The 20552-nt window shown below is 46.1% G+C and overlaps 1 protein-coding gene across 1 annotated transcript in view; it reads right to left on the bottom strand.

Moving 5' to 3' along the window:
- The window catches only part of LOC135897596 (Na(+)/dicarboxylate cotransporter 3-like), a 51602-nt gene extending 32082 nt beyond the window's left edge, over positions 1-19520 (bottom strand). The window contains exons 1-4 of the mRNA XM_070528758.1: positions 19406-19520; positions 14964-15486; positions 10176-10325; positions 6248-6363 (exon numbers count right to left, since the gene is read on the bottom strand). Coding sequence (XP_070384859.1) covers positions 6248-6363; positions 10176-10325; positions 14964-15074 — 377 coding nt within the window. The 5' untranslated portion in view covers positions 15075-15486; positions 19406-19520. The remainder of the gene's footprint in view (positions 1-6247; positions 6364-10175; positions 10326-14963; positions 15487-19405) is intronic.
- Between the last annotated feature and the right edge of the window lie 1032 nt (positions 19521-20552).

The raw sequence follows: 20552 nt of genomic DNA on the forward strand, positions 1-20552 counted from the left end.
AATAGAATTCCATAATATCCATATTCATCAGGGTTACAAATATGGTGTAGGCGTATACTTGCTCATAATGGCAGTACGCTTTGCGCCTCCGCGACAGTGTCGAGTCTTCGCAGCTCTTAATCCTGAATACTCGTTCTACCACATCATTATAATTCATGCAAAGTATCATAAAACAAGCACGAGAATAACATTTTTTTTCCGGTATGCCCTCGAAAACAGAGCGACCATATCCCGGGGATGCCTGTTCCTATGTTAGAAAGAGTTATGCGTAGCATTTATTGCGATAGCAAATTATTAGATTAGACACCTGTACAAATTACCGAGGATATAAGTTTTATCAGCCGCATAAACTGCTGCTAGCAAACTAAACTGACAAGCGTGGTGTGACGTGCGCACAGGCAAACGTGAACACATCTCGCTCGATGACCGCGGACACTCGCCATCAGGACCCTGACGTGATGAAGCGCGGCAGAAGCGCCAAGCGAATTGCCGTTCCCGCTGCATCTCGCTTCAGCGCGAGAACACAGCGCACACGAGGCCATCAGCCATCTCGGGTCACCCATTCTTTGCCCCCGCCGCAGATTGGTTGCAAGTTAATGCGCGCTCGACCGCTCTTAGCCGGGGCAGAAGAGGAGAAGCGCACTGACCTTCCCCATCCGCCCTTTCCTGCTAGCAAGCGAACGACATCAGGCCAGGTTCCTTCTCGGCTCACCCTCGCACGCTTCTACTCGCACCCACAGCATATACGGCGCGCGGCCGTCATCTTATCGCACTTGGACTTTCTACGGGACATCACGGTGACGGCGACGCCGGAAATTTGTCTGGGGTGTCCATATAATTGCTATCGTAATAATATAGACCCAGTCACGAGTGTCACTATACCTTGTTACGACTTTGCACCGCTGCACCACGATTACGACTTTGAGGTGGTCCCGTGGCGCTCGTCACCCGTTTCGTGACAGAGCGTCGGTAGCGAAGACTCCGAGCCAGGCGTCGATGAGAATAACAAAAGGGACTTCATACACTATATGCAGGTCATTATACACGACATGAATGGGTCGGCACTGGGGCCGAGATCTCACAGCAAACGCGACTGTTCCCGCACGGCGACGTCCGGCGAAAACGCGTGACACATCTCACCCCAGTCGAGAGCGGCACTGTGCTCCCGGTGGGTCGGCGCATCCGGTTTTTCAGGCCGCGCGTCGCGGCTTTTATAATCCCAGAGGAACCATTGTCACTCAAACGGCCCAATACAAAGTCAGCACTCGACGGTCGTCCGAGAGGTCCAACCAGCGACCGCGCTGGCCACCCGGTTCAAAGTTCGCGCACGCGGTGACCTCCATGCAAAAGGAGGTGCGGCGCCGGGCTGTCTGGCACTCGTGTGCACGTCTGAACATGCTGCTCGCCGATGCTTCTCCGCAGAACGCCGCTGCCTGACGGCTCAGCATCTTGACTTGTCAAGGGAGAATTAGGGCGCTCGCAGGATAAATTCTGCATCTTGCAGATTCTGAATCCGGGCTTGTGGGAATGGCACAACAACCTTGACATTGCCGCGATTCGTTTCGAAATTTTCCATTTAAAGCGGTAAAGGACTGAAAAACATACGTCGACAATTTTTTTTCCGGAATTTGTCTTTAACTGGAAAGGGTCAGTGAAACCCCAATTTTGGCGCTCTTTGCCCACACCTAGCCCTTGCGTCATTAAACATCAAATATTCATTCAAACCCCAATTTACCAATGAGCTGAAACGGTGATCGGCTGGTAGCGTGTGCATACATTCACTTCGACACAATAAGCTTAGCTGGCAAGGTACAGACCATGCGTCAGCTGGAAGCAGAAGCAATCTTTATTTATTACAGCGAAGCTATCTATGGCTGGAACCGCGGGATTTATTCGCAGCGTAACGTCGACAAACTATCATCATTAATGGCTCACACCTACAAATGCAATGGCCCATGCACCCGTAGGGCAGAGGCTACAAGCACTCAGCAAAGTGAAGCGAACATTGTGTAAGTTCTTTATAATCACGCATACAACATACAGAACAGCACACATTTCAATGAACCTCAAAACAAGCATGTGAACCACATAATTGGACTGAATCCCAATTCAAGTTTTACTGTAAAGCCCTTCGCGAAATAATAAAAAAATAATTGATTGATTGATTGATTGATTCGAACCTGCGCCTACATGTAATGAGATGCACGTAGCGCTCCCCGCATACTTTTCCCGGTAAAGATTACTGTTGCGCAAGCTGCGGTGCAAACAGCTGCGCAACCTACAGCAGCTTGACTGTAGCATATGAATCAGTAAGCGACATAACTACTCTTTCTTACGTAAAATATGAACCCGCCTAGCAACTGATTTGTGTTGTGACAGTGGTATGGGAAGGCCACCTACAGCTATAGTCGGATACAACTTTAGAAAAAAGGGGGCGTTTACTCCTCCCAGGCGAATGCACAGGAGCATTCACGAATGGGCGCGCACTCTGGACCGACGTCATGCGCCGGACGGCCGGTGACTTCGCCGCTTCGGTCATCTGGGCGGGGCCTCCCCTTTTTTCTAAAGTTGTATCCGACTATAGTACTCCTGAAGATCAGCGTGCATGCCAGGCGCGGCCAATTTCTCTTCTCTCTGATGCAATCTTCGTAGGTGCACGAAGTAGCAGCGCAAGCCAAGTCGCAGGCCGTCGAAACGTCTTAGGCTAATAATTGGGTAAGTTGTATGTGAATGTCGCCAGGTGAATAATTTCAGCCGATACGTCGCGATTAGTAATCGACCTCGATGTCAGTTACAGATTCGCTGTTCAAAGACCTTCACAGCGTGAACTGGGGTGCGATCGGAGATGGTTGTTCGGCGCGTTCGTTCGGTTATCGGCGCGCGATTGGCCTACTCCGTGCCGACGTCGCCAGTCGCGGGGCGCGGCCACGGTTTTGGTGACGTCAAAATGACACGCTCCTGTCAATCATCCTCCCACTGAGCCTTTCGTCTGCTAGACGCCGAACCCGACGGGAGCTGGGAAGTTTGGAGCGATCATACGGCTTCGCATGGCGCGTCTGGTGGATTGGATTGGATCCAATCGGCGGCTGCAGCATGGCACGTTTGGATCCAATCCATGGTTTAATTCGAGAAAATGGCGCTTACGTTGGGAACTTAGGTTGTTGCGCTGGCGCTCCTAGAGGAAAGAGGAGAGCGGGTGGCGGTGCGAAACGCTTTGAAGAAATGGCATAAAGTGAATTCCGGCGTCGTTTTTGTTTGTCGAAACAAATAATTCGTTGGTTGTACAGCGAAATCGACCCTATCATCGGTGCCAGCGAGCCACTGGAATGTTGTCGCTGCCTCTTGAAAAGTGCGCCACTCTTCCCGTCGTTTCTTTTTCTTTTTTCTTCTCGCTGTGCGGCACACCACCTAGGGACGACGCAAGGAAACTAATACTTAAAAATTGCAGGAGTCACACGTACTACTATTTCAAAACGTGTTTGGGCTTGAGAAGAAAAAATACATTTTTCTAGATAAAGATTTCATTCATTTGGAAGACGAGAAAGATTTCGTTTTGTAGTATACTGTCTGCAAGCAAACGACGAAAGTAAACTTCCGGGGAGGTCACCGCTTCCTGATTGGCTGGTCTCTCCGCCCCGTTGTCACAAATATTGCAAACTGCAACTTAGTGCCGTTGCAGCAACCGAACAGAACGCGTATCGAACAAAATATCTCCGATCACGCCCCTGGTGACCATTTTTCTTTATTTGCGTCAATTTAGGCTACCGTTGTATACGACGAAAATGAGAAGTGGCAAGGGAAGGAATTACGCAGATGGGGGACTGAGTGGCCACGGACGGGTCCCAGCAGTCTTCGCGCTACGGCCACTGGCGAACTTGGATGGGGGCAAGTTCAGTGACGGTATAGTGTGAGACCGTATATACCTATAGCCATTTCTTTCAGTATTATTCGTCGAGCTAGGGGTCGAAACAACGTAAGGCTATTCCGGTCTGCTTCTATTTCGTTTCTGCCACTATAGCTGCCCGCGATTGGTCAAAAAGCTTTCGGGCCACCCCAATTCGCCTTTCCGTCACGTGACCTGGCGAAAACCGCGAGAACTCCCCTTGTGATATGACGTGCACACACTGATTAGGCAGGATCACGCCGATCAAAAGCACAAAAATTCGTTCCGTATATACGCCAAATTTCCCGTGGCCCCTCGGGCATTGGCCAAAAGTTTTTGGGCTGCGCCCGCTAATTCTCCTTTTCGTCACGCTACGTCACAAGACAAAAAAAATTCACACGCATTAAATATGCGTAATTATGCGAAACAAAACTTTTTTTTTTACATCCGGAGACTGCCCTGTTCCGAAAGGAATAAAACATGCCTGCCCACCGTTGCTCTTGCGCTGGCTAATCGGGGCGGCTGGGGAGAATAAATTTCTCTGTGTGTAATAGGAATTTTCGCGTAAAACTATAACTCTGTCGAGCCCTTTCGGCCCATATACGACATTGCTCTGCCAACTCTTCGCTGAGGATCCGTTTTAGCCGCATTCTAAGCTACCGTATAGCACGTTCCCGCGATTTTCGACCAGCTACCTCAAGGCAAACAAGGAGAGGTTATCTGGTCATCTGGTTATCTGCTTTCGCTACGCTATCTCGGCCCCACCAAAACCCTCTCTACTGCTGCGCGCTCCTCGGCTCTTGCCGGCCACTCAGATAAAGCTACCTCCACGTATGACCCGTAGGACCAAATATGAACAAGAGTGTTTGAGTGGGTTTTTCAAAGAACGCTTCGGGTCACTGCCCGGTGCGTACGTCGGCGGTTAAGTAAATTTGACGTCAGGAGATTGGAATGAAATCAGAATGGAATAGCTTTACGTGACACCGCCCCTGCATAAACTTAAGAATAATGTCGCATGCTATTGGCGTTTGACTATAAATGCACGCGCTGCTCATTCCTGCACGATCACACCCCCGTATGGCGTTCTGCCCTTGCTAGACTGCTTCTTGAAAGCTGTTATGCTGAGTATTGGAGGCAACTGGCAGCGCTGGAGAGCGAATTCCGCCGTGGTATAGCTCGTTCCAGCGTATGTAATATTTTGTGCACCAGATATTCGGAAACAATAAAAAATGTGTCACCTCGACGCGAAAAATTATGCACCCAACAAAAGATGCTGAAGAACATATTCTTGAAGAACATATTCCCTAAAAACGAATTTTAAGGTGGAAATAAAAGTAAAACAAGAGTGCGCCAAAATTCCACAAAATAAAAATCAGGAACACTGAATCGTTGTTATCCAGAAGTCTGGTACTGTACGCCACACTTTACCAAAAAAGAAATTCACGGTAGGATTGACGTCAAATGTAATCCGTCTCGTAATCAACACTGCAAGGTAAACAGCATTTGAAGTTTACTGAAAACTAAAATGATCACCGGGATTTTTAGCCGAACACGGACATCAGCAGCGAACGCTTTGTCAGAGGTGCGAGATGCTCAATGTATTTTGCTTTGACGAAAAAACAGCGCCACCAGAAGGGCGAAACAAGAAGCGGGTTAAAAAAATTATTCTGGCGTTTAACGTGCCAAAACCACGATATCATTATGAGGCACGCCGTAGTGGGGGACTTCGGATTAATTTCGTCTACCTGTGGTTCTTTAACGTGCACTCAATGCACGGAACAAGGTTAAAACACGCTGGCGGGCTAGTTGGTTAGAATCCATGGTAGAGTGTAAAAGCGCGACTGGACGAGGACGAAGAAAGAAACAGAGCTAGCAGAAGCGCTGTGTCTGTGTATCTGTTTCTTTCTTCGTCCTCGTCCAGTCGCGCTTTTACACTCTACCACGGAACAAGGGCGTTATTGAATTTCGCCCCCACCGACATGCGGCCACCGCGGCTGGGATTTGATCCCGTGACCTCGTGCTTAGGAGAGCTACACCACATATCACCTAAGGCACCGCGGAGAGTGCTGCGCTTCCGGGCTTAGCAGCGCAACCCTCTAGTCACTGCACCACCGCGACGGATGCAGACACGTGTCATTGTGCTCAATCTTGCTTCGTGCTAATAGAGCTGTCTTTTTCTTTTTTATCCAATTATGAACCAACTAGCCCGTCAGTCAATCCTCGCGTATTCAGCTTCCTGTCGGCTTCTATGCTTGCCCTCCGGGTCCCACTTCTAATGCTTTCAGTTCCAACCTATCTTTCTTTTTTCGCTCTCTCTCTTTTCTCGGCTACAGTGCATCTGATCAATAAGTAAGCCTCACTGACATCTTGATACCGGTGCCTAGCAGACACAACGTCTTGAGGGCAATCCTTTGATGCAAGTGCGAATGTTCAATGGCGACGGCCATAACCAGGGTACCCAGGAACATGAGGTTGATGTCCTGAAGCAGAAATGAAAGAGTCTGTAAGCTTCGAGGTAATGGCAGCGGCGTTTTGTGAGCTGGACAAAACCACCCATACAATACTGAACGAATGCGAGACGAGGCCCATGCATGTTATGCATGGGTCTCGTCATAGCATAATGCACGCATGCTAGATTGTCAACCTATAACAATCCTGGAGGGAAGATGCACGAAAATACGAAATTCATAAAAGCACCTAAGCCCTTACTTAGATATACTATGCGAGCTTAGCGTGTTCGTATATGTAACACATGTATAAGGTGTTGCAACAACTTAGTTGTTACACCTTTATAAAAATAGTGCCACCATCGAATGTTGTATGGTCTTATATTAACAGGCTTGTGGGCTTCAGAGATACCTAAAAACAAACTATATGCAGGTATTCTGAAAGAGGAAATTGTCATCCACCCGAGTGTGACACGAAGCTACACACAAAACCCATAGGGGTTTTTCAAAAAAGGAAACGCTTCGCAGTTGAAGAAAAAATGGTCCTGATCCAGGGTTCGAACTCGAGGCCAAAGCGTTTAGGAGGTGGTCGTTCTATACCATCTGAGCTAACCAAGAAGCTAGCAGATAGCAGTGCGGGGCTTAATTATTCGGCAAGTCGAAGCACCGGGACACTAAATACGGTAAATTAATTGTACAGAATCCCGCGACGTGGGCGTAAGTTTATGAAAGGCAAAATTTCCATCCACCCGACTACAGCATGAAGCTACAAAGGACTAGACTGAGTTTTTCATGAACTGCGAAGCTTTCCATCTCATAAGCCTGTATGGGTATCCTTTGTAGCATTTTGTCACAATCGGGTGGATTTAAATAATAAATTAAATTAAGATATTTTATCTGTCAAAACCACGATCTGATTATAGGGCACGCCGTAGTGAGGGACTCCGGATTATTTGTGACGACCCATTGGGTTGTTTAACGTGCACTGAAATCTAAGTACACGGGTGTTTTTGCATTCCGCACACATCTAAATGCGGCCGCCTCGGCCCTTAATAGAACCCTCTCGCCACGGCTTATCGGCACAACGCCACAGCCACCCCGCCACTTCGGTGGATAGCCAGGCGGAGGACAAGTGCCCCTTTCGTGAACCTTCATGCGTCTTCCGGGCTCCTGCAGAACTTGTTTGCCCTACACGTATTCTGCCGTGATTTCTTGCTTCATTGCGAACAGACATGTGCTCACTCCTCGCTGGCACTACTTCGTGGGTTATAATGTCGTACTATATAAGCACGATTGCTAGAGTTAGCCTTACAGCGCGAGGAGTGTTTGCTCGCGGATGTTTGCGACTGTCTGCTGTGCAGTGTATACCCTGGATGCGAAGCGGGCGATACACATGCTGGCCCCACGTGGACAAAGAAGCCGGCCAAAGGCTGGGTGCGCCTTCGACCTGGTGAAAGGCAATGTACCCGTAGTTGAACATGCGTGGCCAATCATCCATTATTTTCTGCCAGCCTCTTGCGCCACCGTTTTGTTACGTGACCCACCAAGATGGTCGCATCTCACTGGACTCCATGAGTGCAAATGACACATCTCCGATTCACCAACACCGTTCTGGTGAGTTTTCGTACATCGTTGTTTTCCCAACAAGAGAAGCTCTCGCGAAAAGGGCTGAATAATACAATTTGTTTCTCTCTCCTGCCTAGGCAGCTACAGATGCATGATTTGAAGGGTTGTGTACTAAACTTGCGTGCGAGGTGATTGCTTCTTTCTTGAACTACGACGTTCGGTGCATCTAGCATTTCTGCTTTAGCAGGTTCTGCAGCAAGACAAGGCAAAGACAGCAATTATAATGGTTCTTAAGACTGCACAATTTAATTGCGCTTTAGTTCCAGCTGCGTGCACCGGCCGTCACAAGCCCGTCAGACACTGCGCTGGGCGGTGAAGTGGAAGCACGGAACTATGTCGAGCGTGCGTCAGGGTCCAAATTCAAACACTCATATCTCCCTTAAAATAAACAGTGATAATGATAACATATACTTACGGAAATAAAACGCCAACAAACGGACTCATCTAACGAAGTTTGCGTTTCTTCTTTACCTGCACTACCACATTGCGAAAATCGGGGCTGAATGTGGACCATAACCAACATTTTGGCACGTTTCTGTCTTTTCTTCTTCAGAAAAATCGTACAGTGTAATGGCGCAGGAGAATTATTACTGCAAAGTGCAGTTCTAGCACAGTTAAGTGAGAGAGTCACAACGAACAAATTTATCGTACATTTTCCAGTAAAAAATGGTCGACTTGGCTGATAAGGAACTTTTTCCCACCGATGCATCACAAGCACCACTACGCATTGGAGACAAATATTTTTAGGTTCAGCAGAAGTTGTGCAGCGTTACACGCTAAAATACCTTTACCATTATTATCTCGTATAACCATGAAGCACGCACTTCAGCAAACTTTGGAAGCACCTCAGGCGGCAAGAAATTTTCTTTCAGACAAAATATAGTGGTAAGTGAGTAGGAATCTGGTAGTAAATAGCCATGATTTTCTACAAATTTTTCTCAAATTGTAGAGCGAGACGCCTGGGACACTTGACCAGGAATGAACCCTTTGACGTGAACCTGTCACCTCGTGCTTGCATAAATTTTGCAATGATGATTCGAAGTGTACATGTTCAAAGTCGCTCATGATGATGTCAGCCTTGTCTGGTTTGGACACTAACAAATTTATTGCAGGATTTTCATACATCTCATTTGTAATGAAGATGGAGTTGTGCCCATAACGGAAAAGTTTTTAGAGCAAAGCTGTTAAGGACTACTTTCCCCAGGATCGTGTCCCTGTGTTAGCACAAAACTATCATCATCACAATTGGCGCCAGCATCGCCTTCTTCCAAGCTGGCTCGTTGGCGCCCCTCGGCGATAGCACGCGAACTCGCTCGTGCCCGCGTTCGTCTCCGCCATTATTTGTACATTAATTAATTAAGAAACCCAAAGACGTAACAAATTTTACAGCGAAGCTGTTAAGGGCTAGTCCCCCCAAGATCGTGTCCGCGTGTGGACACAAAACTCCCCATACGTGGGCCGATCCCGGAGATAGTGCAATGCCGGGCCGATCCGTGGCGGAGGTGCAGTTCGCCATTAAGGGGCACACATACACAGCTTCGCTGATCATCCTTCTTCACCGAGTGGAAGCACAGTAAGTTTTTTAAGATCCTTGATTTGTGTGAATATTTCAAGAAATAGTTATATTCCAAGTAGAAATTCGGCTCTCACCCGCAAGTAGAATTTACCTGTTCTTAAAAAAACGCGCAACAACTTCAATTAGCTTTAGCTGGTTCGTGCTGCATTCCAGATCTACTTGAACAGAGTGGACCGAGTTGATGCTTCCCCTTAAATCTTTTTGCTTACTTTCGAGAAGGGAATGTGCGTAAGTACACCAGAAATGTGTTAAGTGCGTCTATTAACGTTGCAAGAGCCAAAAGCTGACGACTGAAGGATTTGAGTAAAGCACATCTGGAGTTCAAACACCTCACGGCTCAGTTTCCGCTACGAACAATACATGCCACAAAGTGCATTCAAAAGACGAAGCACCAACAGAGACAGCACACTAGTGAAGAAAGAAGAGTGCCTCTGTTGGTGCTTCATCTCTCGAAAGCGATGAACCAACTAGCCCCACAACGCGTTCTATAACAAAGTGCACTTACTGACTTTCACTTCGTATACACGTGTTACGAATGATTCTTGTACACAGTGCAAAAGTCGGCGCATTGCGGCGTGGTCGCGTTTCTCTGGCTCGTTACGCAACGCTTACCGTATTTTGCGATAGTGCTTTCCGAACTTACGTTCATGTAAAGTTGGCACGTTCTCTCTGTCGTGAGAACACCGAGCATCGGGTACAGCACAATGGGGATGAGTGACGTGGCTCCCAAAGGTATGGGCTCCACAATCCAATAGAGGCCCACGATGCTGACGACATAAGCACAGCGAGCTTTCTGCAAAACAAACGGCACGCATCAGCCGAGTGCATCGACCGGGCGCTTACACCGTGTAGCTCGAAACGCACGAATCATTCGCCTCATGACAAGCATTACGCTATGACCAAACGGGACAAATTAGAATTCTGTCTTATACGATTTTATTCCAAGACTATTAGATACGTGTAACAGAATTTTAAAAAGCTAACAGAAAAAAATGTCTGGGAAACAGGTACAGACCACTCAGGAATAAACCTGTTTATTTCTGTTTATTTGTAGTCAGCCAGTTGTAAGACTGTCGATCAATTATAAGCGCCACCGCCTTCGTCTCAAAGGCCGGCTGTACAATGGTTGCTGACCTCTGTTGGCAGCAAGATGAAATCTCACTCGCGTTGCTGGCGATTGCTGGGCACCACCCAGGGCTTGACACGCTGCTGCGACGAGTTCTACGGCCTTTATTGTTTGAAGACAGTAACGATGAACGACGCGCCTATTGAATTCATTCTCACTGGCCTACTGCGAACGGAGAGGAGCGTCTTCCGTAGACACCTGCCCGAAGTTGTAACGAACCTCTCACAACCTCTTCGGTAACATGGCATCACAATGCGACGCTTGTAACACGTAGCACAGACAGAGACAAAGGAGTTGTCGACACACCGCCTTCTGCAGCCTCCTGCTGCGACTTGACTGATCCAGTATTGTGTGGCTTGACTGTGACGACACGGTGAGACCGACTGACTCAATTACTCCCTGTATAGACAAGAATGCCGAACTCTACAACCGTGTTCTAAACCTTTTTCTAAAAACAAAAAAGCTGTTGACTGATCGCGGATCTCTTTTATATATTCTAATTTTTCTAACTGCCGTATTTCCTGGCAACTAATTTGCCACGATACCTCGAAATTAGCCGACATGTCAAATTTCCAGTCCCGAAGACAGTCATAGCCTCACTATACCTACACTCAAAGTCAAACTAATAAAGTGCCCCACCACATAATTAAAAGTTTCACATCAGGTAAGTAATCTTTCTTTTGATCAGCAATCTCTTGTGGAATGAAATTGTACCTGTTATTTGTGTTAGATCTTAACGTGCCTTGATGGGTTGTGTACTGTTCTAAACTTTTTTCTCTCAGTAACGTATTTATTGTGAAATAATCACGAACAATTGAACTTTTTAGAGCGCATTCATACTTCCAAAGCATGTCACCTCGATCCGAAAGGCATGCTCTGTATCAATTATGCTGCGGCGTTTGTACACGGAGCACGATAAGAAGTTCCCTAGCAATCGGGGAGACAAGACCGCCGACACCATATTTGCGGGCAACGTTGAACATTGCTTAATTCGTCCCATTTCAGAATTATTTGAGAAATTTGAAAATCTTCAGAAACAATGACGCTCAGGTCCGTCACTCTAGCACTTACGGGCTTCAGCATTTTTAAGTTTTACGAAGTTTTTAGAAATCGTCTGCTGCAAATAACACGATTCCAGTTCCGGAACTGGATTATTAAGACAGGCGGACATTACGTGCATGAAAATATGAAACACATATTCAACAACTTAACAAAGATTCACTAATTGACTTCTTAATAAATTACTCGACGACGCATATTGCGATTTGGCAATTGTAGCCGGGGAGCTTGCGAGGCGTATCCACTTGGAATGAATTTCCAGAATGACACGAGTTTGGAAAAACTGCACCATCAAACTCGCCTTAAAAATTGCCCCGTTCTTCCACTTTGTTTTTTAACAAAACGGCATTCAAGCGCGAAGGTAACTGGAACGCCGATGTATTCTGTCCCACATTTTGGGAAATATCTCGAAATTGGTGTCATCCTGAATCTTCATTTCAAGTGGAGAAGTCTTGCAAACTCACCAGCTACAATCTTTAAATTGTAATATGTACCGTAACGTAATTAATTAAAAACTTAATTTGTGAATTGCCGCTAATTAGTTGAATATGTGTTTTGATTTCTGGTGCCAGTAATGTCCGCCCCTACGAATAATCCAGCTCAAGGACATGAATTATGCTATCTTCCGCAGACGACTTTCAAAAATTCCGTAAAATAATAAAATGGTCACCCCGTATATAATGTGTTATCCGCTATTTGAAGAATAAAGGACGCGCTCACGGCACGCTGCAGCCTTTTTGTTTTTGTTTCTTTAACAGTTTTTTTTTTCGACTCCATGGTCCTTGACAAACTCTCTGAGGCATGCAATATCAGGATCAAGGGCTGCACGTGCGTTAGTCAGCCATCCGTGCTTTCGAAGAATAAAAATGAATTTGCCAGAGAACGCGACTGCGGCTGGGGCGCGCAGTGTTTCCAGTTTTCTTTTTTATTCTTTTTGGTGTATTAGATAATTGTATGTCCTTTGCCATAGTTATAAATTAAGTTTTTAGTCCAGCGATTGCTCATTCGCTTCTGTCCGTATTAAAGCTATTTCATCTCTTCAGCCTAGCCCCCGCGTCAGGCATGTCCACCCTTAGTCTCAGTTTCTACTTCCTTTGAAAGGAAAAGAAATATAAATTCAATTCAATTCATCCTTTACTATACTATAATGAAACCGGACCGAGTGTCTTTTAGCGAGAACGCGCCTTTCAACTCGATCGTTAGGCACTCGAAAAGTGTAGGAAGAACCTGGAGCTTTGCGAACCCCCCCCCCCCACTTCCTTTTTTTTTTTCTAAGAACAAGTAGCAACTGGAATGTGCTTCTAAAGGAATCAACAAACTTATTGGCTATTGGCTAATAGTTCATTGTCTAATATTTTTCTCAAATTTGATGTTTGTATTCGATTTCGGAATTTGGGGAAATACATGCCGATTCTTCGTCGAAAATAAACCTCTGCAGTGGTGCCACTGCGGTGATTCATGTGCGCTGCAAACAAATAAGCAAACGTTCGCGCACTTAGACAGCGTCGTTGTTATCTGCGTGGTATTCCGTTATTCGAGGAATATGGTGGTTTTTCTTTACCCCTGCAAACGCATTTTCGGGGTGAGCTTCATGCGCGCCATCCGAAAGGAAAGACAAGAGCGAGTGTTGAAGCGCAACTGTTGTGCACGTTTTCACCGCAGCACGCAAAGTCTTTTTTTTTTCTGGACTGCGTTACTCAAAACAGCGAAATGGTGTCTAACGTCAGCGAAGCTGTTATGTAAGCGGAAATGAAACGATCATTGCGTAATTTCCGGCGTTAAACATGCGCAAGAGGGCAAGCGACTGCGAAGAGTACGCCAGCTTCCGTGTGTAGTTTAAATCAACGGTCAACGATAGTAATGACAGAGAATGCCTTCAATACGCATGATTTTTGCTATTCAGCGCAGTAATGCTGCCCAGAGCATTGCGACGCAGGGAAGACCGTTTATCGAAGATTAAAACGTGAAAATCAGACAACAAAAAAACTGACAGCAAATAAAATATGAGCGTCGTATGACAACATGGAGTGCAAAAAATATGAGCCCCGAGCCATGTCAATATTTCGTTTTCCCCGCCATTTCGCCGTGAATAAAAGATTCCTTAAGATTTTGAAAAGCGCATATTGCGTGAATTTGAAGACTTATTTTGCATGGAGTGGAAATGAGCTGAAATTGCTTAAAGTGCCATTGAAGCGTGTGCCGGTTCTTCTTTTTTCCGATATTTGGAAAAATCTGCTTCTAGCCTCCAGATTAAGTGTGAATTTTTCACGACAAAAAGTAATGTTTCGACGTGGGTCATTCGACAATGCATAAAAAGAAAAACAGAGCCGGGACAAATACAAAACCGATAGCACAAGCACAGACCGCAGAAATTTTCGAACGTGGCCAAAAGGACATGGGACATACTTATGATAACTGGTATGTGCCATGGCAGTTGGTTCACGTACGGTTCAGCTTTCGACTGGGCAAGACTACCAAGAAGTTTCGTAGTGGACTATTCTATTCGTGCGGTAGAATATAAAAAGAAATTAATAGAAAAGCGTCTGGGAAACAGGTACAGACCACACTGGAATGCACATGTTTATTTGTAGTCAGCTAGTTGTAAGGCTCTTCCGCCACACCAATATTTTTACATGATTAGATCAGACGATCCAGTTTGGACTGAATGGGCTGAAGTACAACAAAGTAACGGAAACTCGCGGCGTGAAAAGATCTTCACGGCTGTCACTGATTAGAAAATACTTTTTAAAAATGTTTTAGTGGTCCACTAGCTCTCCTTTTTACCGATGTATTCAAACCACGAATACAATATACTCAGAGCCAAGTGACAGTGGTCTTTCTTCAGCTGCTTGTTATAAAGGAACGAGCTTTTATTCTTTTCATTATTGCTGCTTGAGTGCACCATACTAGTGTTGAAGCGGTATGTAGAGTCTGTACCGATATTATTTGGAAGCTATGAAGCAACTAGCCCGGCATTGTACTTTATAAACAAAAATAGGCAGCGCGAGAAAAGTTTCAGTTCACAGAAGAGGAAAAAAAGAAAAGCAATAACGCTTCTAACCAAAGAGCGGAAAACCCTCCATAGTACCTCGATACCTAAGAGAAACAAGAGGTCGGATGATACTAACAATTTATAAACAGCACACGACGAAGAGCATTTAAAATCAAGAGGACACACTCTAGCCGTACACAGCTGCTCGGCGCAATACCTATTCCTGCAGCGTACGAACAGCGGTGGCAACTCACCTGAGCGTCTTCGAAGAAGAGCAACGGAAGCAGAACGACAGGAATGAGTACCATCAATATTTGCCTCCAGAACGACAGTGCCTGAAGCGCGATCTTCTTTCCATCCCTCATGGTCGCCTCGGCGGTCGCGGCAACGATGTGCGAACAGCGACGCGCGTGCCAACATGCAGTTTATGGCAATCGACGGCACGAGACGGGCCGACCACGACGACGACGCGCGACGGTTTCCTCCGTGTCCTGGTTGCCCCGCTCGTCGGCGGACGCCGGAGTCACAAAGTCAAGCGGCAGTGGGGACACGTGCAGCCGGCGGTCCTGTCGTGGGCGGCCTGCCAGCCCAGCGACCGCTGCCGTGACGCCAACCGCAACGCTGCGAAGAACCTAGTGACGCACAAAGAGGTGCCACAGACTTCGTTTCTTCCGGCGACGTCAATCTCGTGTCACTCCGGTACTTCTAGACTTGGCTTGAACCTTGCATTTCGCTTGTCTCCACCGTACAGCAACCATCTGAAGATGACGGCTGCAGCTTTAAAACGAAACAAAAAAAAGAGAATTAGGAGATCTCTGCACAGTTAGACGACACATATAGGGAACAGTGTCAGCTGGGAGCGACACCCTGAAGGCTCGCAAGCACTTAGAAATACAATCTTTAACTCGCGCTGCAGTCTTTACAGACGTCAGTGAAGTCACCAGAGGCTTACGTGGAGACCGTTAGAAATTAAATGTTGAGGAGGCTCTGCGCCGGCTGTGGCACCGCCCACCCGCTCAGGCGAGGTTGAGGCTCTCCACACCGGCATTTACTTTGTTCCTGGGTAGTTTCACCTCGATATATCTTCTTGTCTGCATGCGGCCATCGCTCGAATATCACCCGCAGTTTGCTACTCCAAACTAAATGCGAAAACGCTCGTGTATCATACGCATTGTGTGCACGTTCAAGGACCGCAGGTGGTCGCATGTGGTGGTCGCGGGTGTTTTCGCATGTCGCCCCCATCGAAATGCGGCCGCCGTGGCCGCGATTCGATCCCGCGGCCTCCGTGCTCAGCAGCCCAACACCATGGCCACTGAGCAACCACAGAGGGTCATTTAGCTCTTCCCATGCTCTATGTACTTTATTATTTTCACATATTTCATCTATTTGCGTTATGCTGTGTTCCCCAGACGTTCATGCAATAAGGATGTTCCACAAGTTTTCAGTATTTGCATTGTCGTACGCGCCACTAATAGTCAGAAAGCAAAGTAAAATGGCCTATTTTCCTCTCCCTGGCTATTACTACATAGACCATGACGCTAGGAATAGCTCATTGTTTTTGCGTCTGCCTATTCTAAAAACGTGATAATAGTTCTCCCAATATCTCAGTCTGTTCCACCCATGCTTGAAACTTTTGCATTTTTACCTGCATACAATAATGACGATACTTCAGCAGTTCTAATGATCTAATGTTCGTTCCTTCTACTTCTCCTTTATTTACTAGAGTCGTACTCTGTCGCCAGCTATTGGGATTTCTTTCTCCTCTTCGATTTCCTCCCATAGATATAGTCACTTTTTCGCTCCACTTTATAAATAAGCCTCATCGTTATTCCACTGAGTCTGGTTGTCATACTTGGTATTTTCTCTCCCGCCATTTTTCCAGTCGATGATGTTCAGGACCAATTTCCTTTTTTTTTTGTGTGTGTGTCCGCCAGCCTCACTTCTCTGCCTCTTCCCGTTTACTCATTCACTGCTCTTTAAGAGGGAGCTTTAGCTAGGGCCTAACTCCGACACCGCCTATTCAAATACATGTAAAACGCAGAAACGCTTTCTGAAATAACCTCTGGGCCGATTTTATTGAGAGTTATTTCATTTGAGAGAGTAACCTAAGTGAAATCACTGTTGGAAGCGTAATTTAGATTTAGGGCCCGAAATATTTTACGGCAAATCAGTATTGCGGAGCCCTGCATGGTGGAGGAAGTATTATGAAAGGAAAAAATTGGCCATCAGAGACCAGGACGAAGTTTTCTTCAACTGCGAAGCGTTCGTTCTGAGAAAGCCGTTCACTTTCCTTTGTAGAGTCGTCCTACAGTCTGGTGGATGACAATTTCTCCGTTTCCTGAAATATTTTACAGGAGTTGCCAAAAATCTGTAAGTTTGAAAAACTAGAAGCACGAAGTTTACAGATCAGTAACACTGCGCCAAAAGCCTATATTGCAGCTCTTTAAACAGCATACTTAGAGCTTACATGCGGACAAATTTGATATATTAATTTATAGCTTACGTGAATGAGTTGCAATGTTTAAAATGGTTCGCAAAAGTCCTGACATATAAGTGGTGTAATTAAGAGCCGTGCATAATACGTCAATTTTGTCCGCTTTAGATGCACTGTTAGACGAAATTTACAGATTAGTGATATCATTTTTTTTTATTGCTGAGTTACAAAGTTGTAAACTTGATAGTTTAAAGCTCTGTGGATGCTATACCTTTTCTTGTATATGTGGGTTCTCCGGATTATTTGCGCCCCCACACCCCATTATCTGAGTCCCTACGGGATTTTCTTTTCCATAAGCTATACGCGAGCTTTTTTTCCTTTCCACAGGACATGTCGTAACTTTTTTTATTTTGGTTACCATTATAAGCGCAAGTTCACTGTAATGCCAGTCTTCAGTCTTTTCTATTTCTTCCTCAATGCTGCTGTCTTAGCTATTTGTTGGCCATTTAAATTTACCCCGACACTTTCAGTCCATGCTGATCCTCTTTATTGCAGGGTTCTATATTCAAAGTACAGATCCATGGGTACGTCTTGTAGTCACTCCATAAGCTTCTTCCTTCTTCATCCGTTATTATATCAGCCAACTTGCTGTATGTTCCTTCCGGTTTTCGAGTGTAACTAATAGACGGCCGGCTGCCTGTTTCCGGACCTCCACATTAATTTACCGTCACACTTAGGTACCCGGTTCAGAATTGCCATATTGTGCTGTTCACTCAGGTAAAGCAATTTTTTGCACCATAGTGCATGCACCTGTCCAGGTTTTCAAAGTGGGCACTCATATCGTCTAGCACATAATTGCCGTCTTATCTGTAAGCACCCTCATCTCTTCATGTAGACGATCTTCTATCTTTTTTTTTTCCTACAGTTATTAGATGTCTGCAAGCAAGATACTTCAGTCTTGCACTTTCCAGCTATTCATCCTGTCACCTATAGATATGTCCCTTACAAGGGGGCTTGAACAGGCGGGACGTAAGTTGGAGTGCTTTATCATGAGAGTCGGTACTCAAGCCTATCTTACTCAGTGCCTGTCGCCCTGTCGCAACGCTGGAAATGTAATTAGGCTATTGGCCTATCGCGGCTGTTTTTTTTTCAGCTGCAGGTAACGATCAAACGCGCTTCAGTGAGACGCGTTTCACGCGATCGCCGTCGAGTTTCGCGATGACGGCAAGGTCCAACAGGCCGACGGGCACAATTCGTTCTCGTGTGCTCGTCGTATTGCGCACCCTATGTTTGGGTACGCAAACCACCGGGTTCACACGCAAAATATATAGAAAAGAAAGCAAAAGGGTTACAAGAGATCCCAAGCACTGCGTGGTGCTTTGGGTGTGCATTGTCCCTTTGGGTAATGAAAGCCGCTTGTGTGTGCGCGGTTTAAAACTACGTAATAATGAACTCTCTCGAGGAAGTCACTCCACAAGCGAACTAGGGGTAACTCTGAGCCAGGCGGCTCTGCTGTATACATATGTAAATAGTTGTGCTCTTTACTCTCTGTTATCCTCTGTCGTTTACTCCCCCACTACTCCCACGTCCCTCTGCTGACCGCTGTTCAGGTGTCAGCCGTCTGCGCTAGACAGTTACAGTGCGGTTATATCATCTAATTTCCTCTCCTTCCCTTCCTTTCTATTTATTATTTATCTATTTGTTAAATAAACAACAAATTACTTACATAATAATTCCTGGCCTGTCAGTAGGCTCGTGCCCACATTTAGCGCTAACTATAGCACTAACAGCGAGAGGAGAAAGAAAAAGGGAGAGAGCACGTTACAACGGTGCGAAGAAAGGAGGCGGAAGAGAGCACTTTAGAAAGCTCGGAGCGTCGCGTCGCCGGGACATTATAATTGAACGCGACAAATGTATTGCGAGGTAGGGCGACTCAATGCTCCTGTCCATACTCCTACGGTGTACCGAGTTTGCAACAGATAAAAAAAGAGCAAATGTATCGGTTACTAAAATTTGACCAACCACTTCTTTAACGCCCGTATGCAGAAATGCATCTCAACTTGAACTCCACGCTTGACTTGATCGAAATGACGCCTGGCATGAGCGTGCCCAGCACGCTCATTGCGTTTTCTTCGGCGCGTTCACGGCAGGTGTCATTTATATCGAGCATACATTTCTGAATACAGTAAAGAGTAAACTTTCTGAAGACGCGACGGCCGCAGTTGCAGGGAAAATGCAGTGGGTCAAAGAAGGATATCTCACCTTTCTTTTTTTTTTTTCGGCTTGTAGGCGCAGTTGTACTCACGCAAGAATCCCCTAAGGAAGATGCATCTGGTATACCACCTGGGAAGCGTGGAGCAGCTGAACCTTTGCTCAGTGCTTCTTACCGCGAAGGCAAAGACGGACGAGCAAGAACTGATAACACAGCGCACTACAGGCAAAGCCAGCCGTAACGATAAGCGCGATGGCGTCCGTTGGCAGTGCCCCGAGCATGACGCCATCTTCTCAATTTCGCATTCCCATACAAGTCAGCGGTGTGGGTAGAGGTGGATAGGTGAGTGCGTCACATTGCGTAAGTACCCATGCCGATGCTGGCGTTAAGATCTTTCTTTGCTTTGCTACCGCTCAACCTTTCCCTCCGCACACTTTCACTCTTTCTATCTCCATCTCTCTCCCGCTCAAGAGCACGTGCTAAACCAAGGGAGCAGACGTCTCCCACGTGGTTTTCACTTGTAAAACTTACGGTTGATTGAATGAGATCATATCGGCGCTTTTTTTTATGCCAACCGCTTCAAATAATAGCGAAATCTTCTTAATCCATGCAGTAGAGATAGCAATGTCTTTTTGAAACAACATATCACTAGCGTAGTGACACATCGGTAAACACATAAAAATCACCGGAATAATTATTTAATTAAACGAGGTGAGTTACCATTTACGTTATGATATAAAGCCACAAATCCTTCCCCTGCATCCGTTCTCACTGCATGTACACTTAGTATAGGAAACCTTAGACGAGCACCAGTATATATTTCTTCGAAAACTTGCATACAGACATGCATTAGTATTTAGGAGGCCTCCCTCGCGCAATGCCGGGACAAAGCTACGAAGGCGAATCAAAAGTATTTACCCCTATTTTTTATTACCCAGAATAAGGTACATACAGGTAATTACAAATATACGTACTATTCTACGTACCTTACACCATTTTTTACACATGGTACCCACACCAGCTCAGACGTTTGTCCCTTCGCAGCACTAAATTTGAGATGCCCCTGTCGTCAGTAGGTGACGCACGCGGCCTCGCCGAACGCTCGTTGTCATGCAAGTCTTCACGGCCTTTTGCGAACTCACAACACCACCACTCCCCATACATAGGCTACGTTTCTTTGTGAATTTCGATGGGCGT

Source organism: Dermacentor albipictus, unplaced genomic scaffold, assembly GCF_038994185.2.
Source record: "Dermacentor albipictus isolate Rhodes 1998 colony unplaced genomic scaffold, USDA_Dalb.pri_finalv2 scaffold_14, whole genome shotgun sequence".
In the NCBI taxonomy this organism is placed as follows: Eukaryota; Metazoa; Arthropoda; class Arachnida; order Ixodida; family Ixodidae; genus Dermacentor; species Dermacentor albipictus.